At 49.5% G+C, this 27,523-nt stretch overlaps 1 protein-coding gene across 3 annotated transcripts in view; it reads left to right on the plus strand.

Moving 5' to 3' along the window:
- Crtc3 (CREB regulated transcription coactivator 3) overlaps positions 1-26,567 on the plus strand; it is a 104,405-nt gene extending 77,838 nt beyond the window's left edge. The window contains exons 7-15 of one of the 3 annotated variants that reach the window (XM_057756263.1): positions 1,127-1,162; positions 5,359-5,444; positions 6,785-6,834; positions 11,076-11,293; positions 14,914-15,212; positions 18,721-18,918; positions 19,005-19,085; positions 21,246-21,348; positions 21,850-26,567. In XM_057756263.1, the coding sequence (XP_057612246.1) occupies positions 1,127-1,162; positions 5,359-5,444; positions 6,785-6,834; positions 11,076-11,293; positions 14,914-15,212; positions 18,721-18,918; positions 19,005-19,085; positions 21,246-21,348; positions 21,850-22,055 (1,277 nt within the window). In that variant the 3' untranslated portion in view covers positions 22,056-26,567. Of the gene's footprint in view, positions 1-1,126; positions 1,163-5,358; positions 5,445-6,784; positions 6,835-11,075; positions 11,294-14,913; positions 15,213-18,720; positions 18,919-19,004; positions 19,086-21,245; positions 21,349-21,846 lie in introns of all 3 variants that reach the window. The other 2 variants (XM_057756262.1, XM_057756264.1) reach the window with 2 other exon arrangements.
- The last annotated feature ends 956 nt before the right edge of the window (positions 26,568-27,523 follow it).

Here is a 27,523-nt window from a genome sequence, read left to right on the forward strand (position 1 = left end):
CAGTTCACATACCCTCTGCATCAACATCCTTAAAGATCAGGTTCAAGACTCCTTGTCTTAACAAATTTACCCTTGTGACCCAGCGGTAACAGGCGAATCTCTGTGAGTTTGAGGCTAGACTAGCCTGGTCTACAGAGAGAGTTCCAGGACAGCCAGGGCTGTTACACAGAGAAATCCTGTCTCAAAAAAATAAAAAAGAAAAGAAAAAGAAATTACTCCTTAGTGGTCTGGAAGATACACTGAAACAGTTTTTAGTCACTAACTCAGATTCTGTTTTCTGGGAGAAAGTCTCCTTTTTGTGAGTCTGATCAATTAGTAAGCCCTTGGCGCTTTGGGGAACTCCTAGTGTTCATCTGCCCCTAAGATGCCTCTTCCTGCCTACCCTGCACCACCTGCCCCAATCCTCTAATGCACACTGCAAAAACTGAGCAAGTATCTGTAGAGTGAATGATTGATTATTAAGTATTAATATTATAGAATGAGTGGGTTAATTTATAATTTAACCATTGCGTCTAGAAACTTACCTAAGCTGAGCTGTGTTTAAGGGCTTAGACTTCAAATTTTATCCTGAGTCTATGCTGAGAACTCACTTGGTGTAAAATTGCTCTGAGGGAGGAGGGTTAACTAGGCCATGTGGGGCGACTCTAGTTCCAGCCAGAGCTGCTGAAGGGACGGCACATGGTCCTCTCTTCTTCCTTCGGCCAGAACTGACTCTAGACTAGTGTTTAAAAGCTTTGTGAACAGCTACCACATTTACCCTTACCTTCACTTAGTCTCTAGGTTTTTTTTTTTTTTTTTTTTTTTAAGCAACTTGTTTAAGAGTCCAGAATATGTCCCAGTGTCCAGCACGGAACTACCACCCAGAGTAAGTGTCAGAACAGTGACATGGATTCCAAGTTCCTGCCCTCCTGTAGGATGACTTATTTGGAAGTGTGGCAGAACAAACTTTTTTGCTCTCGGCTCTGAGTAACTGCATCTGTTTTAGTATGAATGCCAAAGCACTTGAATGAGCTTTGTCAGAACTGCTTTAGAATCTTCAAAAATTATATTTCATGTCAAAAAGTTATTCTAATGCATGATAAATGATAATATCACATATAAAAGTTTTTTTTTCTCTTTCTACCAGGTTTCTGTGATGGAGAAAATGACTGCCATGGGGAAGGTATGAGCAGGTGTTGGGGTTGAGAGTCATATTCATGTAAAGTCCGACAACTGTTGCTTAGAGTACTTATCTGAGATGCTCTAAGGAAATTAGCAAGACATGATCAAAGCCCTGAGAGAGGAAATGTGTGACCAGATTACAATGGTTCCTTGTTACCCGAGTCCCCTTGGTACCACAGTCACAAGCTTGGGCAAGGAAGGAAGAGTTGTAACCACATGAAAATGTGAATTAGTCGCAGACTTAAGCAGTTGCTCCACGGCCTGCTTTCCACACTGTCTCAGCCCCCTTAGAAAAGTTACTCTGAGCTACTGACAGATTTAAATGACAGTGCAGGACACGTGTGAGTTTGCACTAAGGCTGTGGACTGCTCAGCATGCATGCATGCAGCTCAGAGTTCGGCCTCCAGCACCAGACACACCAGGCTTTTGCACTCCTGCAGTCCTCCGCCTGGGAGCTGAAGGCAGGAGGACCGGAAGTTCCGGGAGAGTCTTAGCTATACATAGAGCTTGAGACTAGCCTGGGCTACATGAGATCCTGTCCCCAAAAAAGAAAAAGATACAAGTTTATTATAATACAGAGTTATGCATTTTGCAGAAGTTACTGACTTCATAAAGCCAATTAAAATCATGCTGGAGATCTGCTGAGATGAACCTGAAAGCCTCAGCAAATGGGGCTCCAAAGCTATTCGTTTAGCCAGTTAATACTTGCACCATTGGACCTTTATGAACTGAAATATAATTATTTTTATATTCTGAATTAGCTGAATGGCTAAATTTGTTTTATGTCACAGAGGCCAGGCTTGTGGAGAACAAGATAAGCAAGGATCACTTGCATGAGGCAGAGCCCTCTGACATCACCCTGCACACTCCTTTTCTGAGCAAACCATTTTAGGTGTTAAATAAAATCATAAAAACTTGAAACTGGCCCTCAGGAGGCAGTTCAAGGTCAGTGTATTCTATAGAGCAAGTTCCAGAGGGCAAACTCTGTCTCATAAAGCAAGCAAACAAACAAATGAAACCAAAAAAAGGGGAAAGAAAACTTGAAACTGCTTCATCTGATCATTCAGGACAGAGGTGAAGAAACGGCTTCAGCGCCATCCCCAGCTATTTCTTTGAAGAATTCCCAACAAGCCTTGTACATGGAAACAAACTACAAACAATGAATTCCTCAGGGAAACAACCTGTTGAGGCCCTGCAGCCTGCCCCAGTCCCTGTCCTGTGACCATCTCTTTAGGCCTTAGGTCATGAGGCTGCTTGCTTAGCCTCCCGTAGAACCTTCCGAGCACATTGCTGTCCTTGTTCTCCATTTGCCTAGAACCACAAAGGCTCACAAAGCCCTCTGCTCCTGTCCCCAGTTGTGGAGAGCCCCTGTGGGTCTGCATGTCCCGGGCACTGTTTATTCAGCATCACCCAGAAGTAGAACAGTCTTAGAGCCTCGCGGGGCTTACCTCTCTGAAACATTTATATTCGTGATGAGAAAAAGAGCCAACAAGAACAGAATATACTCTTCACAAGAGACTAATCCCTCTGGGTGACTCGGTGAGGTCATGTAGGACATTTCAGGGCCTATCCTTAGCAATACATAAAGGGAAACAAGGAAGAAGAAGAAAAAAAGGAGAGAAAGAGTGAGTGGTTTGAATCTCAGAACTGAGCGACCCCGAGGCCACAGATCAAGTTCGGTCGTCTCAGCAGAAGTGGCATTAGCTGCCCTAGTGCTGGGAGGTCAGCCATGATGAACCCTGCATCGTGCTGGGCCTGCCACTGAGAATGAATTCTGGAGGCCACAGCTGTAATTATTTACTAAGTTTTATTAACTTACCAAAAGAGAGAGAGACAGAGAGAGACAGAGAGAGAGAGAGAGAGAGAGAGAGAGAGAGAGAGAAACTTAGAGGATTTATTTTAAACCTTTTCTCAGAGTTCATTCTGAAATTTTGGCCATTGTTTTGTTGTCTGTTCTTTGAGATTTGGTATCATGTAGCTCAGACTGGCACCAAACCCCTGATCTTCCTGCTTCTGCTTCCTACATGCTGGGGTTACAGACTTGTACCAACACGCCTAGCTTTGATCTTATTTTTAAGTGACTTCCTGAGTTCTGTTACTCATCTCGTACAGGCCAAAGCAGGACAGGCACAGTGGAGCCACGCAGTCCCTAGAACCCTTCAGTCTAGAATTCTTCTGAGCAGTCTCCAGGGTCTGCTCTAGAACCCTTCAGTCTAGAATTCTTCCGAGCAGTCTCCAGGGTCTGCTCTAGAACAATCTTCCTGACATTAGATCACATAGTTCTTCAGAGCTCGCCTTTGACCTTTGGTCTGTGTCTGAGAACAAAGAGCCTTCTCTTGGTTTGTGTCTTGGCTGGCCTTCTCTCTTTCATTGGTGTGACTGAGCATGTTCACGCAGACAGCCAAGGACAGTCCCTTCAAGCAAAGCCGGGTTGTTCTGTAACATTAGAACCCCTATCAGCTGCTCAGCCAAATGTGCCACTGGGTTATCAGTTCTTCTTTAGTCCCAGTCCCAGCCCTTTACCAAGTAGCTTCACTGCCACTGTGATTGTCATACATTGTGTGTGCGTGCGTGCACACATACATCATGTTTATGTATGTGGACGCCTTAGAGGGTGCTTGCACATACATGTGCATTCACGTGGAAGCCCAGAGCTGGGTGTCTTCCTTGATTATTCTCCACATTATCTATCAAGTAGGAGACCTGCTGAATCTAGCACTTCCTGGCTTGGACTAATCTAGCTAGTCAGCTCGTTCCTGGAGCAGGGAGCCCCCTTCTCTGCCCCTGGTGCTCTGGGATTACAGGCAGCTGCCATGTCTGCCTGGCTTTTGCATGGGTTCTGGGAATCCAGACTCTGGCTCTCACTTACAAGGCAAGTGCTCTCTCCACCGAGCCAGCTCCCCAACCCACCTCTTCATTTGTTGTTGCCTTCTTCATATCATTAGTGTGTGGATTTTTCCTTATCTCTTTTCCCATGCCTGCAGGGCCCTGGCCTGGTCTCAGACTTCTACCCTTTGTTTCCTATCGTTATCCTTTACCTAGCCCATAGTCCAAGGAAAAAGAGCACTCTGGCTGGTGGTAGCCACCACTTCTTCTCTGGACTTCTTTACTTACTCCACACTCTCTTGCTTGTGCTCCCTTGACTGTGTCTTTCAAGGGAGCACAGAGCATCTGGCTTCAAAGCCTCAATGTTCTTCTCTGCTCTGAAGCAAGGATATATTATTCTCCTGGGCTTCTTTCCGTTTTAATGACTGTCATAGATGTGTTGCGTTCGTCCCCTGGCTAGTTTATAGATTCCTTCAAATTTGAATCTGTTTCTTTAACTCCTACAATGACACACAAAGCACCTTCAGGAGACCATCAATAAAGATTTGATAAAGGGGCTGGAGATAGCTCGGTGGTTAAGAGAACTGCCAGAGGCCCTGGGGTTCGTTTCCTAGCACCCCCTTGGTGGTTCACAACTGTTTGTAGTTCCAGGAGATCTAATGCCCTCTTCTAGCCTCCATGGCCACTGGCATTCACGTAGTACACAGACACATGGAGGTGAAATATCCATACACACAATAATGCAATAACTAAAGAAGAAAAAGAATATGTAAAAAATAAATATTTGCTAAAGAAATCCTGTTCACTAGGCAGGGTGGCACATGCCTGTAATCTCACTACTTGGGAGACAGAGGCTGGAGGATGGCTGCAAGTCCGAGGTCAGCCTGGGTTACATAGCAGGTTTCAGGGCAGACATGTCTAAATGCTAAGAACCATTTTAAAAATTGTTTCCTTTTCTGTTTATTTATTTATTTATCTATTTATTTATTTATTTATTTAGAGACAGCATTTCTCTGTGTAATCCTAGCTGTCCTAGAACTCACTCTGTAGACCAGGCTGGCCTCAAACTCAAGAGATCTGCCTACCTCTACCTCTGAGTGCTGGGTTTAGAGACGTGTGTCACCACCACCCAGCTTCTTTCTTTTCTTTTGAGACAGTGTCTTTCTGTGTAGCCCTAGCTGTCCTGTAGAGTATACTAGCCTTAAATTCATAGAGATCCATCTGCCTCTGCCCCCTTAGTGCTGGGATAAAGGTTTGCTATCCCCTTCCCTCCTACCCCAGCTCTTTTTAACTATGCTGATTTATTTGACCAAAAGTGGGGTGGCTGCCTTCTAATCTTAGTTCAATGAGTCTTTTTCTTCTCCCTTTCAGTAGCATCTTTTCCTGGGCCGTTGAAAGAAGAGAATCTGTTAAATGTTCCGAAGCCACTGCCTAAGCAGCTGTGGGAGACCAAGGAGGTGGGTGAGCCATCCTGGCTGCAGGCATCATCCTGGTTGCCTGCCCTGCAGAGGCGGAAGCCAGAACTAGGGAAAAGGGAAGAGAGGACTTGGCTGGACCCTGAGACTGGAAAGACATAGCAGGGGCTGCTGCTCCAAACGACATCATGGTCACGTGATGAATTAGCATAGTGATCCTGTGGCTTCCCTGATTTCCTGTGAATTTACTCTCGAAAGAAAACTGTTAGGCTGCTGTACCTCACACGGTCAGAAGCTTGGGGCCTGGCACGAAAGGGCAGCCGTCTGCTTGGGCGCCGCTCTCCTGCTCTGCTGAGGACTGCGGTCGTGACAGATGATCCTTTCCGACACTGCAGCCTTTGGCCCCAGCTGATGGCAGCAGGTGACACGCCACCTGTTTGCTGTGATTTCTCTGAGCTTCCAGTGGCAGCATCTAAAGGCCACTGCTGACCTCCACCTCACTGTGCGGACCTCGCCTTAAGGAGAAGAAGGCCCTCAGCTTAGCTCGGCCGCTCTCTGTAGAGCCAGCCCCTCCTTCCAGCCCCTAGTGATGCTCAGATGTAGTTGGTTGTTTGGTCTCTGTGCCTAACTGTCCTGTCTGTCAGGGCCCCATTGGTGCTGCTCCTTTTCCTCCCTGAAATCTGCCAAAGTTTCTGCTAGCATTAGAGTGGTCTTAAAAGGTGGGTTTTTGTTGGTGGTGGTTTTTTTGTTTGTTTTGTTTGGTTGGTTTTGGTTTTTTGTTTGTAAAAGCAAAATATGTAGTTGATGTTTTATCTTTAGGAGCCTAAAGTCCACATATGAAAACAGCTGTCTGTCCTCGTGGCTGTGAAAGGGTTCTTGTAGAAGATAGGTGTGCTGCAGGTGTCCACTCCCTCCAAGTACCTGGAGCTGCTCTCTGGAGCCATGAGCTCGTCTCCCTTGGCCCCGTGGCTGCACAGTACCCATCCCTGTCCCCCACCAATTTACATTCTAATTAGGTCGTCCTTTTTCCTTGACATTCATTCCCTCCTTCTTTACGCAGTTTTGCTTTTTAAATTTCCTTTTTTTCTCTCTTGTCAACTGAAAAAAATATTTAAAATCGGAATGCGCAAAACGCCTGCCTTTCTGAAGGCAGTGACTGTTTAGCTGGAAGACACGTTACTGAGGAATCCAGAAAGTGTGTAAATATTATACTTGTCTTTTGACCGGAGAGTTGAGAAATTTAAGACTCCCCCAAGCCGCCATGGGTGCTCTGTGACGATGCCCCTGGTCTACTCTGTCTGTCACAGGCTCTGACAACACTTCGCAAACATCTGAATTTGGCTGTGCACCGAATGAGCCCAGCTTTCTTTGTCTCTTCCCAGATCCAGTCTCTGTCTGGACGCCCGCGATCCTGTGATGTTGGGGGAGGCAAGTAAGTAATGTCCCTTCTGCTGATGGTTTCTGAGAGCCTTCTCTGCTGGGCCACAGAACTGAGAGATGGAGCTTGCTCTAGATAAACCCAAGTCAGCTACATTTGCGTAAAAACAGCTGGTCTGTCTTGGTATACTTACTTCATGTATTTGAGGCAGTTCCGTTAGCTAACTGGCGAAAGCCAATAACACCACCATAAGTGTGTCTGATATCGCCCAGTTGACTCTGAGCACACACGTAACCTCCTGGTAGAAGCAGAAGCGTGCACACGTCCACTGGAGCCTGTAGCAGGCTATTGGCATCAGCTGACAGGAAAGGGCACCATCAGTTAACTTGATTGGCTACATAGAAGCTGATTTAAAAGTTCCACGAATGAAGCTGCCGAGCGGTGGTGATTGGGCGGTGGTGATTGGGCGGTGGTGATGCACAGCTTTAATCCCAGCCCTCAGGAGGCAGAGAAAGTCTGATCTCTGTGAGTTCGAGGCCAGCCTTGTCTAAAAGAGCTAGTTCTAGAACAGCCAGGACTGTTACACAGATGAACCTTCTCTCGAAAAACAAAAAACATAAAACAAAAGCTAAAAGGGAAGAAAGAAAATGAGACCTTTGCATGGTCTATCTTGACCCAATCACCCATTTTAGAGGATCTGTAGGTGAATTAAATTAACTTCCGGCTATTCCTAAATGGTCTGTCGCAAAATCTCTCATGATTCCACAGCAGCGTGTCAGGTCACTGAGTGCCCACAGCCTGGAATGCTTTTTTGGTCAGTTAATATAAACTCTAATTAATAACTTGCAGAACTGAGAAATACAACAGAAAGCCTGGTAGGGACATGACAGGACAAAGAAGACCAGCCCACCCAGAGATGCGGGACCTTCCTACAGACGGGGCCAAGATTTTTAAGAGCCAAAAAAATGGAGGCTAGGATTGTAGCTCAGTTAGCAAAGTGCTTGCCTACCATGCCCAAAGCCAAGGTCCCAGTCACAGCCCTGCAAAAACCAGGTGTGCCTCCTGCTCTGTTCTTTGCCTCCCAGGTCTGTCCACCAAACCATCCTGATAAAACTGGATCACCTGGTGTCCACATCCTCAGGACTCTGCCAGCCCTGGATGTTCCATGCCAGCTTCTCCCATCCCACCTCCATCACTCCCTGCCCTCCTAACCTTAACCCTCAGTGGTCATCCCTCTTCAAAGTTCCTGCTTTGACCTGCACCTGAAACGGATCTCCCACCTAGCGCCTGAGTTCTTTAACTTTCAGGCTTTGCTTCCAGTAACAGCTTCCAGGAAGCCCCTCTCTCCACTCTAGATGCTGGCAGGATCTGTTACTGCAGGAGTAAGGTGGATTTCTTTATGACTATGTTCTCGCGGGGTCTCCTGCAGGCCCTGATGCCAGTCATGTGGCCTGGTCACTGCTCCACAGTGTGCGCCGCACTGAGTGAATCACCCGTCTCCCTGCTCTGGCTCGTGTGGTTTTTTCTCTCTTCAGCCACATTGCTCTCTCCCAGATTGGATGGAGCTGGGCCACGGCAAGAGCCTTGTGATCTGTTCCGCCGCCCTCTCTCTGTCCCCTCGAGTCTGTCACTCTGACCACAGTAGCATCTCTAGCTCGCACTTGACTCCCTCTCTCCTACAGTCTATGACTGACTTGTCCCCACCTCTGCCTCTCCCACCTCACCTCTCAACACCTGCACTGCTTGCACGGACCCCAGGCACACCAAGCGTCTTGAGGCTCCGTGAGCACTATGTCACATCCCTAGCAAAGCCTGCCTCAGCACCGCTCTTCCTGTCTTTGGCATCTCCAGCTTCTATGCTGGTGTTACTTGTGCTCTTGCCTGTACCGCTCCAGTCGCCCCTCGCACAGCATGCTTCCTACCGTACTCCAGTTGCCTGCTTGATCACAGTGCTGCTCCATCTCTGGACTCCACCAACACGATTCCCTCCTAAGAGGACTAAGAAGCCTTGTCCTTTTGAGGGCCTACTCCCAAGCTGCACAGAGTCCAAGGGACTGCAGGGACCCACAGTACACATGTATATGGGATGACCACATACCTGCCTTCCAGTACAGACCAGGGCTGGGTAGGGAAAGGAAATGAGGACTAAGGATTGGACTGCCTGTCCCAGTGTGTGTTAGTGCAGGGCCCCAAGGATTCTGGGAAGTCTGCATTTGAATCCAAGCTATTATAAAGGTGTGCCTTGTCAGGACACAAGAGTTTGTTCTTTGATTTCTAACTTTGGAAGATTAAAGCAAGGGCTGAGGAGAGGGCTCCGTGGGTAAGAGCTTTTGCTGTGAAAGCCGAAGTTAAATTCCCAGCCCGCTCGTGGGAAACTGGGTATGGTCGCACACATGCCTGTAACCCCACTGCTTTTGGGAGTGGGGATAGGAGGATCTCTGGGGCTTGCTGGCTTACAGCCTGATTCCAGGTCCAGTGAGAGACCCTGTCTCAAAGGAGTATAGAGTGCTAAACAGGACACCTGTCATCTCGCTCCCCACCCCCCCACACACAGAACAAATGCAGTGCTAACTTCCCTTCACAGTTTCCATCCTTGGCCCAGGTGTGCAGATGTCAAAGGCAGGCCCAGCCGTGAACATAGGCCTAACCTGCTCGCCATTGTACCTCCTGGGCCTGCCCATGTGCCTGGCACACAGTGACCAGTCAACAGTTTCAGTAAATGAACGGAATATGTTTTCCTTATTTTCAAGAGTATGGAAACTTGGCTGGAGAGATGGCTCAGTGGTAAAGAGCTGCTTGCTTTTACAGAGGAGCGGGTGGGTGACCTACAGCCACTTGTAATTTCAGCTCCCGGGCTCTTAGGGCTCTTTCGGCTTTGATGAAACACCATGACTGAAAGCAACTTGGGGAGGAAAGGGTTCATTTCACTCCCAGAACCATAACAGTTCATCATCAAAAGCAGTGCGGGCAAGAACTCACGCAGGGCCTGGAGCAGGAGCTGATGCCGAGGCCATGGAGAGGTGCTGCTTACTGGTCACTCAGTTTGCTTTCTTATGGAACCCAGGACCACCAGTCCAGGGACGTCCCCATCCACAATGGGCTGGGCCCTCCCCCACCAAACACTAGTTAAGAAAATGCCCTACACGCTTGCCTGCAGCCTGATCTTATGGAGGCTTTTCTTAATTGAGGCTCCCTCCTCTCAGATGGCTCTAGCTTGTGTCAAGTTGACATAAAATTATCCGGCACAACTTTCTCCTGGCCTTCAAGGGCACTTGCACTCTGTGAACAAACTCACATGCTGTGTGCATGCGTGCGTGCATGTACATACACTTAAGCACAATCATAAATAAAAATAAAGTAAATCTTTAAAAACTGAAAATTGATCCCAGCACTCGGGAGGCAGAGGCAGGCGGATCTCTGTGAGTTTGAGACCAGCCTGGTCTACAAGAGCTAGTTCCAGGGGGCTGGAGAGATGGCTCAGAGGTTAAGAGAATTGCCTGCTCTTCCAAAGGTCCTGAGTTCAATTCCCAGCAACCACATGGTGGCTCACAACCATCTGTAATGGGGTCTGGTGCCCTCTTCTGGCCTGCAGGCATACACACAGACAGAATATTGTATACATAATAAATAAATAAATATTTAAAAAAAAAAAAAAAAAGAGCTAGTTCCAGGACAGGCTCCAAAACCACAGAGAAACCCTGTCTCGAAAAACCAAAAAAAAAAAAAAAAAAAAAAAAAAAAAAACAACTGAAAAACTGAAAATTGTTATGTTTTTAAAGTTAATGGAAATTTAATCAAAACAATATGTCATGAAAGGTATATATTTACTTTTTTTGTGATTTTGGTAGCAAAAATAATTTAGAAAGCTAACACAAAGAACTCTAAATATGACATAGTATCTTACAGTTTGTTTTTGTTTTTTTGAGACAATTTCTCTGTGGGACAATCCTGGCTGTCCTGGAACTCGCTCTGTAGACCAGGCTGGCCTCGAACTCACAGAGATCCACCTGCCTCTGCCTCCTGAGTGCTGGGGTTATATACAGTGATTTAGAATTTGCGGCGTTTGTAATCTAGTCTGATCTGGAGACTACCCTGTAAGGTGGGCATAGGCGACATCCTCTGTCTCATTTAATGAGTGAGGAATTGCATTCCAGAGAGGGCGAGCAGAGGGCCGCGTTCTCGGCAGAGGCAGGGCCTCCAGGGACTGCAGCCTCTGATGGGAAGGCATCGTCTGTGCCCCGTCTTCCAACAGCCTAACACGTGGCAGGAAGTAATCCTCCTTTCTCTCCTTTCAGTGCTTTCCCACATAACGGCCAAAACATAGGCCTTTCTCCGTTCCTGGGGACCCTGAACACCGGAGGGTCATTGCCCGACCTAACCAACCTCCACTACTCGGCACCCCTGCCAGCCTCCCTGGACACCAGCGACCACCTCTTTGGTAGCATGAGTGTGGGGAACAGCGTGGGCAACCTTCCAGCTGCTATGACTCACCTGGGCATAAGGAACTCCTCCGGTAAGTACTCCCACGTGGAAAGGGAGTGGCCGTGTCCCCTGCTGTGTCTGTCTGGTGCATCACTGAGTGAGAATGATCACGTCTTAGAGACATAGTGTAGCCTCCTTCGTGCTGGTCAGCGTCCGCTCGGGGTCCCTGCTCTGCGTGGTCAACAACTTAGAGCAGTCCTGCTGCATGCGCCTCACTCTCCGCTGTCTTCCCGAGCCCACGTGTGCAGAGAACTTGGGGAGGAGTGTTTGGGAGTAGAGAGATAGGTACCACTCTGTGCCAACAGAACGTCGTTAGCAATTCTTAGCAGCCTATGGTGATCTTCTGTCATTTAATTCTTTTCCTTAGCTCTCCCCAGTTCCCCACCAGATCTCTGAAGGAAAATATTTTAAATTTTAGAAAATTTATAATGAGCATGATGAAAATACTTGTACTTAAGTAGATTAAGTAGACATCTACAGTCAGAACTATGCAAGTGCTCAGAAGTGCCTGTAGGGTGGCACTGGCTGTAATCGCGCTCCTTGCCATGCTGTCGCTGTCCAGACCCTGTGTAGACTTCACGCTGAACCAACACTGCTCCTGTCCCTTCCAGAGCAGGCGGTTCTCCATCCTCTGACAGTGGTGTGGTACGGCCCCGGTTCAGGTGCCTGCTGCAGAATGTTCTATTTGAAAGGCTCCTGGGTGACAGTCTGTAGGTGGAGGAAGTGGTTTCTGGTTTCTACTCTGGGTTCAGAGCCTGCCCCCCTGGGAGTGGCCCCATAGGGTTCCCTGCCAGGTCCATTGGTGCTGTGGGATGGCTGCTGAGCAGCATGGGTTCAGTTTTGCCCAGCTGGCTGCAGAGACCACCTTAATTTTTGTTTTAGGAGGTGCTCTTATTTTTATTTTTTAAGGCTGAGTTTTGAGGGTTTTTTGGTTGTTGTTGGGGTTTTTGTTGTTTTGTTTTGTTTTGTTGGTTTTTCAAGATAGGGTTTCTCTGGAGCCTGTCCTGGAACTCCCTTTGTAGACCAGGCTGGCCTCGAACTCACAGAGATCCATCTGCCTCTGCCTCCTGGGTGCTAGGATGAAAGGCGTGCGCCACCACCGCCCAGCGAGTTTTGAGTTTTAAAAATCAAATTATGTATGGACAAACTCACCATCAAAAGTGAGTTGTGAAGTCATGTGACAGTCTGGCGTGCAGGGTGTTTCTGGGTGTTGTGAGACCCTGGGATACTCTTTAAGAAGACACCAGTCTCTTAGCTCTGAGTTTCTTTGATTTATTTCACAGCAGAAACTCTCAAACCCTTTGAGAGTTCTAGACTCAGCCTGGGCAGGTCCCCTTTTAGACGAATTCTCAGTGAGCAGTGATGCCCAGGGTCCCTGAAACAAAACAGCATCCCCTCAGCTCCCTGGGGTCTCGAGGAAGCTGCCACCTGTAGGCTTTATCCTTTGATTCTTGCTGAAAACCCCGTGTTCAGTCATTGACTATCCACCTTCTTCAAAACACAGCATTTTATGCTGAACACCATAGATCAAGTGCCTAGCTTTATAATGTCATGCACACCTTAAAGTGTGTGGTACAGAGGCTGCAGAGATGGCTCTGTCTCAGAGCACAGGCTGCTCTTAGCAGAGGACCCAGGTTCAGTTCCCAGCTCCCACATGATGACTCATAATCACCCATAACTCCAGTTCCAGGGGATTGGATGCCTCTTCTGGCTTCCACCAGCACGAGGCCTTTGCATGGTGCCCATATATGCATGTGGACAATCATTCATACATATAAAATAAAAATATTGAAGTATATATCATATAACATGTAAAAGTTAAGGCAGGTGCATCACAAGTTCCAGGCCAGCCTGATCCTACTTTTCTTAAAAAAAAAAAAAAAAAAAAAAAAAAACCAAACACCTGGCACACATGATTTTGAAAGATATTTAAGTCTTATTTCTGAAGGAGGCTTCTTTTTAAATCTAAATTCAGACCATTAGCTCTACCTACTATTTGAGCTAACTGGGTCTCGTGTTTTCATCGACTGAGAGGTGATAACTCTCAGGATTCTACCAGAAACATCATTTCTAACTTTAAAGATATTTTTATGGGCTAATGAAATGTCTCCGTGGATAAAAGCCCCTGTTGCCAAGCCTGACCACCTGAGTTCAGTCCCAGAACCCACATAGAGATGGAGAGAAGTGACTCCACAGAGCTGTCCTCTGGCCCCACATGTGCCATGGCTCGTGTACCTTCCTCTGTCATATACACATCATACATACTAAGTGAATAAGCATTTTAAAAATTAATAACTTTGTATTAGGTATAGGGTTCCATACCTGCAAGCAGTTGCGAAGTAGAGACAGGAAAATCGGGAGTTCAAGGTCATCCTCTGCTACACATCAAGTTATACTCAGGCCTGGCCTACGTGGTAGATGTCCTGTCTTCATTAAAAAAATAAATAAATCATAATAATTTTGCCAGGTAAAATAGTTGATCTTAGAATTTCTGTAATTTTTATCAAACAGTTTTTTTCTTTGTGTTCTATATTTCCTTGGTGCACTTGTGAGCACAGGCAAGCACAGTAAGCATGTGGAAATCAAGGAACAGTAGGTTTGGCACCAGCTATCTTTACCTGTTGGCTCGCCCGGTTTTTGTTTTTTGTTTTGAGAGATTCTCATGTGGCCCTGGCTGACCTCCAGCTAGCAAGTCCTCCTACCTTAGCCCCCGGAGGACTGGGATTTCAGGGTGCTGTTCTTACTTGTTTCTGCTTCTGTTTTGTTTGGTTTTGCTCATGGTACTAGAGAGTTCACCCAGGACCTCAAGAATTCCCGGCGAGTGTTCTGCCAATGAGCCCTCCTGACCCCCACAAACAAATTTTTTATCAATACAAACACACATTTCTGCTTCCCAACCATGGCTCTGGCCTGTTGAAATACATGCAGCAGCAGCAGCAGCTTCCTTGTTCATAGAATGGAGCTGTTCCATCTGGGCTTGAGCTGAGTGCCAGGGTCTAATAGGGCGTAGGACAGGGTCCCAGCTTCTAGCTACTCCTGTCTTAGTTCTTCTCCGTACCATGGAGACCCCATTCCCAAACAGTCTTGCTCATGCTAAGATTCATCCCCCCTTCACCTCAGAGAAAAAGGGACTGTCAGAAACTCTGCTTTCCCTTGAGTTTGCAAACACTGTTGATAGCTTATGAAGTGGCCAGAACTGAAGAACAAGGAGCTGTACGGCTGAGAGGTGGGGGGTGGGGCAGGGGCCACAGAGGTCCAGGCTGAGAAGTGGGGGGGGCGTATGAGCCTGCTCTGCAGGGGCCACGGCTGTGCCACGGGGCAGATGCTCTGGGGGCTGTGAATGGAGGGTTGTGTAGCCTGAGGCTCCTCAGCACTCCTCGCCTTCTCCAGCTTCCCCAGGGTTTTCTCAGTCTTGTTCTTCTTCGGAAGCAGTAATTCTGTTCTCACTCAAGCTGGAGGCTTGGCAGCATCTCTCTATACATGGTGTTTTTTTGCCTTGTCATTGGTACACCCAAGACATTTTCAGCAGGAGAGCTGCTCAGGAGCTTCCGCACATACATAGCTAGTAAGAAGTTTGCTTTACTCTTAGATCTGAAAACAAAAGCTTTGTCTGAAGTCATAACAAGAAACTTGTAAATTTGTTTGTTGCAGGTCTGCAGAGTTCTCGAAGCAATCCTTCCATCCAAGCCACACTGAATAAGATGACGCTGTCCTCTTCCCTCAATAGCCACCCACAGAAATCTGCAGCCAGTGCGTCCGCTCTTCACCCCTCGCTCCGACTCTTCTCCCTCAGCAACCCCTCGCTCTCCACCACAAACATGAGTGGCCCCTCTCGGCGAAGGCAGCCGCCAGTCAGTCCTCTCACACTCTCTCCTGGCCCGGAAGCACATCAAGGTTTCGGCAGACAGCTTTCTTCTACCAGCCCACTGAACCCCTATCCTGCCTCCCAGGTGAAGAAGACTTTTGAACCCCCTACATTCAACAGGCGAGCTGTAGATGGTTTCTCCTTTTCTGGCCATTGTTATTCCACTGCACAGCCCGCGATTGCACATGCACTCACCCCGTCTTATTCCTGAAGTGAGAGAGCAGAGGTGTGTGCATGAGTCGGCACGCATCCATGACGTTCTCATCTCCAGCTTCGGGTGTTTATTGCCCTTAAGCAAATATTAAACAATTTGTAGTCATTAACTCCTGAAGTTGGGGCTGGGGAACGGGGTGAGGTGTGGAAAGTGAAAGCCAATCCAGGGAAACCAGGTTAGAATCGCAAACTGTACACAGAAAGTCAGCCATTGCTCCAATAACTACAGTAAGGCACAGAGAAAAGCCCGAAAAACCACTTGGTGTCCTGACACTTGAGTAGTGGTTTAACCCCTTCCTCATTCTGCTGCCCACCCGAGAAACAGCACTCTCGTTAAATACCACCTGTGACAGGGTGACGGCACTCGAGGAAGAGGCGCAGTTGGGCGTCACAGCCATTAGAGTAGAGGAACGTCACCGTGGACTTTCGGACTTTGTTTTTATTCTAAGTTCCTAGGGCGTTACTCCTTACCATAATCACTGGTAAATATGTTTTTGACCCATTTGCCACACCCTGGATTCATTATAGCATCATTGACTGCTCCCTGCTGCATGTAACTGAGTAATGGTTAGCAACGAGCTGTCGGTAGACCCGGGAGAAGCTGCGTGATCGGGTGTTAGTCACTCTGCCAGTTACTGCTGATGGATGCTGACATCGTGAGCCATTTCTTCTGGGAAAGATGAGATGGCATTGGGAATTTTTTTTTAAATATAATCTTTTCTAATCTTTTCTCATTCCACGCAGCCACCCCACTGTCATTCCCTCCCCCCACATCCCACCCCCTAGGGAAATTTTTTTTTTTAATTTAATTTTTAAAAATGTTATTGGATTGCCAGGCAGTGGTGATGGTGGTGCACACCTTTAATCCCAGCACTCGGGAGGCAGAGGCAGGTGGATCTCTGTGAGTTCAAGACCAGCCTGGTCTACAAAATGAGTTCCAGGACAGGCAGTGCTACACAGAGAGACCCTGTCTCAAACTGCCCCCACAAAAAAAAAAAAGTTATTGAATTCCTTTTAGTTTTGCTTTGTGCGATTCTTTTACGAGCTATAAAAGTATTCCTGCTTTTTTGCTACACTTTAAGGGCGGGAACATTGACTCTAATATTTTTATTATTATTTGTTTAATGTTGAGGTTTTAAAAAGTCTCACTCATGCATGCAGTTTCAAAAGGCAAATAGTTCTGAAGGGCCTGTCTCCTCTACCCATTAACCACAGTCTCACTGCCTGGGCTTGGCCGTTTCTGACCGTTTTCGCCAATCTCTTTGGTATAAACACGTTACTTCGTGCTTAGATGGGCTGCAGCTTTCCCTCTGCCCCACAGCCCCCTCTCAGACGTCCTCTCCTTCTCGATCTGTTCATCCATTACAATCTCAAAGCAGCACGTGTGTTTGCATTTCTTTAGCTACGGTGATGTAGTTAGGCTTGACCCCATAGCTCACGGTGAAATAACAAGAGTGGGCGTGTGCTTTGCTCCCAGATGTTGATGTCCTGCTCTCTGTCTTTCTTTCCAGCTGTGTGTTGCTAATTCAGGCCCAAACTCTGGTATTGGAATAATCTTAACACATTTCAAAGCAGATCCTCTGCAAGCCTGAGGGCCGGTGAGGGGTGGGGAGGGGGCACAGGAGCCTTAGCGTGACTGGAAAATGCCTTTGTTCTGCCTTCCATTTGGTTAGGGTTGGCGAGATTACGATATTTCTGCCTGGTCCTTTAGAGGTGTTGCTGGACCTAATCTGGCCGTACGGCTAAGACTTGGGATAGGACCTCCTTCCCTCCTCTGGAGTCGTCTAGGATAGTCCTGCTTTTCTCAGAACTGTGAAACTGTAATGAGAATGGGGCTCGGGGTGCGTCTGGACGGTTGCTGAGTTGCTTGTGTCTAGAAACTTATGTCTGTTGTTTCTAGAAATTTTAATTATTTCTTCAGTGATATTTCCCTTGATTTTTCTCCATTCCCTCTGGAATTCCTGTTGTACAAATGTTGGACATCATGAAATTTTCCTCTAATGTCTAGATTTGTTCTCTCACCTCTCATTTATTTGTTTTTTTTCTTCTTATATTTGTTTATTTTGGGTTTTTTGAGATAGGGTTGCTCTGTATAACCCTGGCTGTCCTGAACTCACTCTGGAGACCAGTCTGGCCTCAGATCCGCCTGCCTCTGCCTCCCACATGCTGGACTTAAAGGTGTGTGCCACCACACCAGCCCAAGGTTAGCCTCTTTAAAATGGCCTTCATGTTACAATAGTAAAAGTGGATCCTCACTTCTTCCTTCCCATGTTTCCAGTCTGTGTCTGTTTGGGATCTGAAGGTGATGCGGGGCTCTCTGCTACCCTGGGGATGAGACAGTCTGACAGTCCCCGGTTCTGATGTGATGCTGGGTGTCTGCTCCCCTGGGGATGAGGCAGTCTGACAGTCCCTGGTTCTTCCTTCGCTTTCAAAAGCAAGACACTCAGTTGCTGACAGTCAGCTCTGAGACCAGGGGCTTGCTGAGGCAGAGACTGTGACAGAACCGTCTGTCTTTTCTGTGGTGAGCTTCTTCTAGCACTGGTGTTTAGAGAAGTCTCGCTGGTTCAGAGTCCCTGAGCGACACTATACTGTTGGATACTTGGGCTTGTGTCTGGATAGCAGTTTCTGGGCCAAGTCGGAGGTAGATAGCTCACCTTGTGGCTTGCAGAGACCTCTCCTCTAGTCCCTCCAGGGTCGGCTTCCACTCCCCAGCTATCAGCAGGGAAGGCAGCTAGTTCTTGATCACTGCCCTGGGTTAACATCAACCCTGCTCTCTGCTGTCCCCAAGCCTGGAGCTCTTTAGGAATTGGGCCACTTGAACCAGATGACAACACATGGCCTTCTCGGTTCTGCTGTTTCACAGATCAGACTGTGTTGCCATTTTCTTTTCTCCTGTTATCTTTCTCCTCCCTTGAGTGGAGTTCATGGTTGTAGTATTGTTTGCTGATGTTCACCGCTGTTAGTGTTGAGTCGGTGTCTTGCGTTAGTAGAGTTTAGGATGGTAGCGCAGCTAAGTACCTTCTTCAGTCTCCCATCTCTCCAGCAGTCATGGTTTTAACAAGCAAGACATTATTTTCACTGAGAAAACAGAGGAAATCGGCTATATTCTTGCTTATTTAAACAATAGAAATGTCACTGAGAAGAATGCTTTCACAGGTGTGAACCTGAGATGTGCTTCGAAGGAGCAGAGGCTGAGCATCTCAACATGGCAGGGAGACGGAGGGCAGACACCGGGCATCTCAGCGTAGCGGGGAGACAGAGGGCAGAGGCCGGGCATCTCAGCATGGCAGGGAGACGCTCAGGCTCCCCTCTAACCCTGCTCCCAATCCTAAGGACCTTTATCACTTGGAAGCTGACGAGTCACTTGGTTTATTTCACAGATGGTGTCCTCAGAGCAAAACCTTTCCTTCCTGCCCACAGAAGCTCAAGCCCAAGTGTCCCCACCGCCCCCTTACCCCACATCCCAGGAAATGCCTCAACCCCTCCTGCAGCAGCCCCATGCCCAGGAGCCCCCTGCTCCTCAGCCCCAGGCAGCCCCCTCCCTGCCACAGTCAGATTTCCAGCTCCTCACTGCCCAGGTGAGTCCCCGTGGGGAGTGGGAGGTGGGGAGCCCTATTTCACTCTGAACTCTGGCTATAAATAGTTCCCTCCTTATTTCCCACAGGGCTCATCTCTGACCAACTTCTTCCCAGATGTGGGCTTTGACCAACAGCCCATGAGACCCAGCCCTGCCTTTCCTCAGCAGGTAGGTTGGCCATTCCTGCCCCACCTTTTCTGAGGTTGTTCTGTATGCTGACCCCTTCAGCCTAAGAAATGAGGCCTCCCCTCTGTCTCAGGTATGTTCCGTGGCCAGGAGAGCCTCACAGCCTCCCTCTTACCCAGTGCCACTGCGGCTGCCTTTTGCCTTACAGACCTTGGGTGGGGATCAGGGCTCAGCAGAGGCGATGCTTGAACGGTGGTGGATTTTGACAACACTCTCGTCATAGAGCTGGGGAGGCCGTTTAGTCAGTAAAGCACAAGGACTTGAGCTCCATCGCGGAAACCTACATTTAAGAAGGAAGTAGCGCCAGGTGTATCCGTGTGCACTGTTAATCCTCGCACTTGGGACACAAAGAGAGGCAGACCGCTGTGAGTTTATGGTCCGTTTTGTACCTACGTACACAAAGTTCCAGACCAGCCAGGGCTACATAATGAGACCCCCTTCAAAAAGAAGGAGTGGGGGCTGGAGAAATGGCTCAACAGATAAGAGCACTTGCTGCTCTTATAGAGAACCCAGGTTTTGTTCCCAGAACCCACATAACAGCTTACAACCATCTATAACTCCAGTTATAGGGCATCTGATACCCTCTTCTGGCCTCCTCTGGAACCAGGCATGCATGTGGTGCACAAAATATATGTAGGCAAACACTTAAACACATAAAAATAAATCTTTTAGAAACAAAAAATAAAAGATTAAGAAATCCTAGGTACAACTGTGCACAATCGTTATCCCATTGCTGGGACGGCAAGGGACAGATGGGTCCCTAGGGCTGACCAAGCTTAGCTGATGAGTTCCAGGCCAGTGAGAGGCCCTGTCTTAAATTGAGAAGGTGGATGGAATCTGTGGACTAGCACCCAAGGTTGTCCTCTGGCCTCCATATGCACACACAGGACACATGTCTATGCACGCGCACACACACAGGGACCACAGCAGCTAACTAATGCACACTGACACACAGGGACCATAGCAGACAGCTAGCCAGGCCCCTGTGTTAGAGAATCTGAAGGATAAGAGGGATAACACGTGGCCGCAGCAGCAGAGTTAGAAAGTGGTGTAGCACTGTTCCTGCGGGCCTGGTGCCGTGCCCAGCTCAGTGCCTGGCCTGCGGGAGAGCTTAGCCCAGGACTGGGATGGGGAAGTCCTTCCACAGAGCATTTCCATTCAGCCACTTTCTTTCGCTTTTGTGTTTTTAATAGTGTTTGGTAAGGATGGATCAGGCTTCAGGATAGATTTAAAAAGTGAAGGGAGGGCCGGGTGCAGGTGGTGGTGCACGCCTTTAATCCCAACAGAGGCAGGCGGATCTCTGTGAGTCTGAGGCCAGCCTGGTCCACAGGAGCTAGTTCCAGGACAACTAGGGCTGTTACACAGAGAAACCCTATCTCGGAAGAAAGAAAAAAGTGAAGGGGGGTTTTAACCCACCTCCAGATCTTAATAATAGTAGCACAGGTAAAGATAGCTATAGCCAAGTGGCAAGAGCGAGCAGTACTCACTCTGAGTTTTCTTGCTGTTATTGTTTTGTGTTTTGTCCTGCTTGCCGTCAGACCCAGGGTCTCACATAATGAGAGGCAGGCATGCCAGGCAAGCCCTCTGGCACCGAGCTGCACCTCTTCACTGCTTTCTAAAGAGCCCTTTCAGACTTGGTGAGGACCACCACTTCCCTCAAAAGTGTTGGAGATCTTTCTTTTAAGACATTTTTTTTAAATGGCCTAAAAAATTAATTTCAGTAAAAATTCCTAAATCAGACCCCATTTCTAAGTAGGCCTCTGAGGCTCTGTTCTTCAGAGGTGCTGGCCAAGGGTGAAGGGAAGATTCTCACTCTCTCACTTCCTGGAAGCCAGAGAACCCACTGTTTCCCTGAGCACAGAGGGACCTCTCTGATGGGCTGAGGAGCAGGCATATCAGAGACCCAAAGGGAGTCTCTAACTGTGGCCACTTATGTCTCTTGGGGTCATGTAGCAGGCAGTGTATGGGCAGAGGAAAGCTGCCCGCGCCGTGGTACCCAGGGAGTGTTCCTCTTGCGTCATCACACAGCAGAGCCCTCCGGGATCCTAGGCAGAAGTGGGACAGTCTGAGGACACACAGCCCTTGTTCACACACACCTCAGAAGCAGAGCTGCTTGCCCACTGTGGCTTTTGTTGCCCCCAGGTGCCTTTGGTGCAGCAGAGCCACCGGGAACCACAGGACTCATTTCCTTTGAGACCAAACCCGTATTCCAACTGTGGAAACTTCCCAGCCGCCATCCTGACAGGTGAGTGTAGGCACCCGTCAGCGCCGCTGTTGGTCTCGGCGCACAGTATGTTTGCCTCTGGGAGAGATCTGGATCATATCACAGCCTATAAATGAAACAGAGCCCGCCTTGGCCTGACAAAGAGACGGAGGCAGGCAGTGAGGACAGGGCCTGGTGGCCAACACGTTTCTGAAAATACTTAGTCTGCAGTGACTGAGAACCGTCTAAAACATTCGAAGATTTAGTTAGACATGGCAATGTGTATTTGAGATTCAAGCCCTTGGGGAGCTGAGACAGGGATTCCCTTGATTTTGGAGCCTACTTAGGCTACATACAGAATGAGACCCTGGCTGAAAAAACAAACGTCAATTCCAGGGGAAGAGCTGTGGGCCTGGGAGTGGTCAGTGCATGGGTGCTCGCCGTCCTGACTGGCCTGTCTGGGAAGGTGACAGGATAGAATGCTGGGGACTGTCACTCCTTAGTTCTCCTGTTACTGAATCTCCTCTCTGCTCCTTTCAGAAGATCCAAGCACCAACCTGTTCAAAGGCCTTAGTGGGGGGCTGTCGGGCATGCCTGAGGTCGGCCTGGACATGGACACTCCGTTTCCATTGGAAGAGGAGCTGCAGATCGAACCCTTGAGCCTGGACGGACTCAACATGTTAAGTGACTCCAGCATGGGCCTGCTGGACCCCTCTGTAGAGGAGACATTTCGAGCTGACCGGCTCTGAGCAGAACACAGTGGAGCAGGGGGACTGAAATGGCCAGAGCAGAGGCGAGAATGGAGCCAGCAGACACCCTGACATCAGCCATCTGTCCCAGGCTCTCCCCTGAAGTCCTAGCTCAGATGTCATGGCTTTTCTAGGCACAGCTGCATCCTGCCTCTCCGGTCTGTGATACCGTTGTACTGCCGCAGGCCGGCTGCTGTGGAGCTTCTGATGACTGAGGTCACCGTGTCACCCTTCATTCTTTGCTGGCATCTAGTCAGCGTGTAAACGTAAAAAGTGCTGTGTGACAGGTACCTCTGTAACACCACCAGAGCTCCGACCCGCACGTCCCAGTCAGCACCGAAGAGGGGCCGCAGACCCGCAGAGTTGGTTCAGCACCACACAAGGGTACCAGAGCACCATGATGCCTTTCTGTCTGGCCGCCAAGGCCAGGCACCCTTCAGCTAGTGGATATTCTGGGCCTCGCCATTGCTCTGCCAGGTGATGTAGTGAAGAGGACGGCGCCTACCCACCCGTCCCAGGGCAGGCTGTCGTTAGCAGGCTGAGCTCAGCTTGCTCCCTCCCAGTCCGGTACCTCTTTGCTGCTGCTTCCCTGTGCGTGGACAGGAGAAGAGGGAGTGAAAAGAGTTCCCGGAACCAGGATGAGCCTAAAGAGGGCAGTGCACGTCCCCTGCACAAGGTGTCCTCCATCTTAGGCCGGCCACCCTGAAGCCTCACTGGGCAGAGCTGCTGGGACTCCTGTCAGTGGCAGCAGCTGGACGGCCCCTTCCCTCCCCAGCTGTCTCTGTGTGATGCAACCCCACTAGACTGTAAGCTCCGAGAGGGCAGGAGCTGGGCCTCGTTCCTTACTGAACCCCTAGTGCCTGACAGGAATGAGGGCTATGTGACTGGGTGTGGCGCCCGGTCATGGATGATTGACTAGATGTGCCACGCGGTAGGGCGGACTGACCTGTGGCTATCGCTAGTCCCTGCTTGAGCTCGAGCTTCAGCCTTCTCTCACTGACGCCTTCAGCTCGCCCTCACTGGATACGCCTTACCACACGGGATGGCCAGCTCCTCACTAGGCGCAGCAGCCATCCCCCTCGGGATCACGTCCCTCAGCAGCTAGGTGGGAATCATCCAGAATGGCTGGGCACACCAGAGCCCCTGAGTGTGGGACACCTGGGCTCTTCACTAGGCCCCCACTGTAGAACCTTTCTACTCAGACCCATGCTTTTCGTTCTAAATTGCCTAAAATAGAGGTGCATAGTAAATGAGACCGGATTTGTGGGACTCTCGTGATGCATTAACACTTTATCGCCCAGTAATCTGACCAGATTCTACCACTACTGCCTCCTAGCCCTGAGTGGGGAAGTGGTGGTGCCCAGGTAGCCTTCAGGGGAGGATCCAGGCCTGAGGAGATGATGGGGGCGAGGCTAAAGAAGAGTCTTTGCTCAGACAGCCACTACCCTCCCTGAAGGCTGGTGTAGTCCAGGCTCATTGCCTTTCCACTCAGGCAAGCAAGGATGAAGAAGAAGGAAGCCAACACATCTGTGCCTGTGGCGAGCAGAGCCTGCGCACAGGGCGCTGGCTCCCACACCTCCCTACATCTTGTCAGCATCTTCTCTTAGGCCTTCTCCATGATCCTTCAAACAGCCCTGATGGTGCCGTACTCCACCTTCCTCTAGGACCCAAGCATTGTGTGTTCCCATTTACCTCCAGCTCTGCTGTCTCCATCTAGCTCCACCCCCAGAAGATGCCCCTGGCCTCTGCTGAGCCCTGTTTGCAGTGGAACTCTCATATGCTTTATGCCTGAGATCAGAGAGGAGCGACTTTAGTTTAAGTGGAAGCTTTTCACTCTTCAAGCTGCCCTGCACCTCACTGTGCCCACGGAAGCCAGCTCCCCTGTCAGAGGCCCCGCCGTGCCCACAGAAGCCAGCTCCTCTCTCAGAGGCCCCGCCGTGCCCACGTAAGCCAGCTCCTCTCTCAGAGGTCCCACCGTGCCCACGTAAGCCAGCTCCTCTCTCAGAGGCCCCACCGTGCCCACGGAAGCCAGCTCCTCTCTCAGAGGCCCCACTGTGCCCACGGAAGCCAGCTCCTCTCTCAGAGGTCCCACCGTGCCCACGAAAGCCAGCTCCTCTCTCAAAGGCCCCACTGTGCCCACGGAAGTCAGCTCCTCTGTCAGAGGCCCCACTGTGCCCACGGAAATCAGCTCCTCTGTCAGAGGTTCCTGAAATCAGATCTCAGCCTTTGGGCAGGGATCGGTGCTGATGTAAGAGTTTAGAGAAAGGGGGTCCCAGCACAATCTGCTCTCTGCATCGTGCCTTATCCATGGGATTATTACAATAGGAGAAGACCACCTTGTAATGGGAGACCCCAAGACCCCATACCCTGAATTACCCTGCCCCTGGGATATTCTCCAGCTGATGGGATAGTACTGGCTATGGGGGAAATAGATAAAAAGTTAAAAAAAAAAAAAAAAAGACAATACGGTAGCACTGAATTAAATCTGCTGTTAGGTCCACCAACCCGATCTTCTCGTGGGAAAATCTTTAAACCACTGGAGAGCCCACCCTGTCTAGGCGGTGTTGAGGACACCAGGAGACCTTGTCGCCCTACCCTAGCCATGTAAGCCTGAATGCACTCTCTGCTGCCCTAGGCCTCGTCACTGAAGTGGCTGCAGGCGTCCTCAGCCCTACCTGTCCATGTTTTCACCTGGTCACGGCTGTATTCGTTCTTCTAGCAGTGTGGCGGTCGTGGGGTACAGGATGTGAGCATGAGGAGAAACGCTTGGATCCCGTCCCAAATCAGTTCTCCTTTGCCCTGCTCCCTCTCCTAATCTACTGTATCCTCGGAGCTGAAGAGTGGTATATTCATGCTCGTGCACGTATCTGAAGACATTTCCTGTTGGGACTCTCCAGGGCTCCCAGCGTTTCCACTGCTCCAGGATGGGGCCATCCCAGCAACTAATCGGACTTCCTGCCAGTGTCCTAACTCCCGGCCCTTTGTTAAGCAATATTGACAGATTGGACTTTGTATAAAGTAGCTTCCAAGTTTTATAATACATCATTTTACATCTTTCGTAATTAAAAGCAGCACAATATGGTTGTATCTGCTCTCCTGCTCTCCGTGTTTCTCTTCGACCTTGAGTGCACCGGCTTGGTGGGCAACTTCCCTGGCTGCCTCTGCCTACTTGGCTGACACTCCCTGATTTCCGAACATTGGCTGGGTCCTTCACCAACCCACCTGCTGCACTGTCTCATTACAAATGCAAGGTGCACAGTCCCTTTGAGACTGAGTAACAGGACAGAGCACCCTGGATGCTGTCTTCTGCCTCCTCCTGCCTCCGCCGAAGGCCCCACCCGCTCCTTACCCGGCTGCTGTCCTGGACCAGCCTTGATCATCTTCCCGATGCCTTCTGCCCTGGTCATAAGCCTCTTCTCCTTCGGGGAGGCACACTCCTTCAGCTACACTGAGCACTGTCTGAGGGTGACTCCTGAGATCCACAGAAATCTCACCTCTGGGCAGTACGTTAGGAGCCCTGCATCTCAGCCCCCGCCCACACACCTTGTTCTTGGACCACCTCAGCACGTTTGGCCTCTTCAGGCTCCCTTTCCCTCCCTCCCGACTTGGTCCTCAGGCTTAGCAGCCTCCAGGATGCCCTCAGGAAGCTCATTTTTCTCTGACTCCACACACGTGGCCTTTGACCTTCAGAAACTCAGCAAGCCCACCCTGCCAGTATCCCAATCTTTGGCTCTCCTCAGGGTCTTCGCTCTCGTCCGCCCCCCACGCAGTCAGCACCAGCTCTCCTTCCTCTTCCCTATTTCATCCTTTCTCCCCTCAGCCTGCCCAACTCTCTCACTGCCTTGTCTCCCCTCCCCCACTCGTGCCTCCCCTAACCTGGGTTTCATTTCTCATGTGTCATTTCTCTACTTTTCCTCCAAGAACTGCCCCCACCCTCAGCCTGTGCATCTGCCTCAGTCTCCTTCCTAAAATAGAAAACCTTTCTTCAAGCCCCACTTCTCCTCAGACCACAGGCTGTCTCCTTCCTTTCCCTGAAGGCAGCTCAACACAGCCATCGCCTCCCCCACCCGGCTTCAAACCCCCCTCGGCCTTGTCAGGTTAGCTCCTGTCCTGCTGGACCGACACCCCTTTCCTTAACCCCCCTCTAGCTCCAGTAAACCTTTCCTTGTTCCTTTTGTTTTGGGTTTTTGTTTGTTTGTTTGTTTTCGAGACAGAGTTTCCCTGTAGCTTTGGAGCCTGTCCTGGAACTAGTTCTTGTGGAGAAGGCTGGCCTCGAACTCACAGAAATCCGCCTGCCTCTGCCACGGGGAGTACTGGGATTAAAGACGTGCGCCACCACTTCCTTGTTCTACACTTAGGTCCTAGGTCACCTATATGACCCTCGCCACTGCCCCAGGCTCCCTGATCCACTTCCTCCAAGCTGATGGCCCTCACCCCTTATCCTCTCCTCCACCCTCCCCCCCACCCCCCTTACCTGTCCTCTCGGCTCTTCCACATACTGTCCCATCTTTCTGCTGCTTGACCGTTGGAAATCTGTGTGTGAGAAAGCACCTTACCTGCCTTCCGTACCCACCTTCCCTCAGAGTTATGAGTCCTGGAGAGCAGGGGTCGTGGCTGTGCGCATCCCCGTGCCTGGCGCCTGGCGTATAGTCAGGGCTCTGTCAGGACCTCCCAGCTGCTGTGCCCCCTCTCTCTCTGGTCACAGCTGCCACTCCTGTGTCCAAGCTGCAGCACCAACCATTCTCTCCACTCCTCAATCTGAACCACTCAGAACTCCTTTTCTGACCCCTTCTCACCTCCTGCCTCACCCAGCAGCCTCTGTCTACATTCAGCAGAGGGGTTTGAGAATTTCATACATGTATACATTGTATACTGCTTATATAACACCCTGCTTCCCTTTCAGCTCCTCTCAGACCCCACCACCACCTCTCCCTCCCACCGTCATTTCTTCTTTTCATAGCCCAGGGAGTCCAGTAGGTGCTGTCCTTACCTGCACAGGTGTAGGGACAGCCATCGGGACATGGGCATCCTAACGGGGCCACATCCCCTCACAGTGACAGATTTTATTTCATCTCTCTGTACCTCTAAAATGAAACAAACACCACTATTTCTGACACTGGGGTGCATGGAATGAACACACACAATTCAAGAATTTAGGAGTAATCTCTCAGAGTGTCAGCTTCTTGTAGAGACGGTCTAACTGTGCAGCCCTGGCTGGCCTAGAGTTCGCAGAGATCTGCCTTTGCCTGTCTCCAGCACTGGAATTAAAGTCATGCACTTCCTCACCTGACAGTCATGTCCTTTCTCCCCCCCCCTTTCTTTCTATTTATTTATTTTTCCAAGACAGGGTTTCTCTGTGTAGCTTTGGAACCTGTCCTAGAATTTGCTCTGTAAACCAGGCTGGCCTCGAACTCCCAGAGATCTGCCTATCTCTGCCTCCCAAGTACTGGGATTAAAGGCATGCACCA

This window comes from Chionomys nivalis, chromosome 23 (genome assembly GCF_950005125.1).
Source record: "Chionomys nivalis chromosome 23, mChiNiv1.1, whole genome shotgun sequence".
Classification (NCBI taxonomy): Eukaryota; Metazoa; Chordata; class Mammalia; order Rodentia; family Cricetidae; genus Chionomys; species Chionomys nivalis.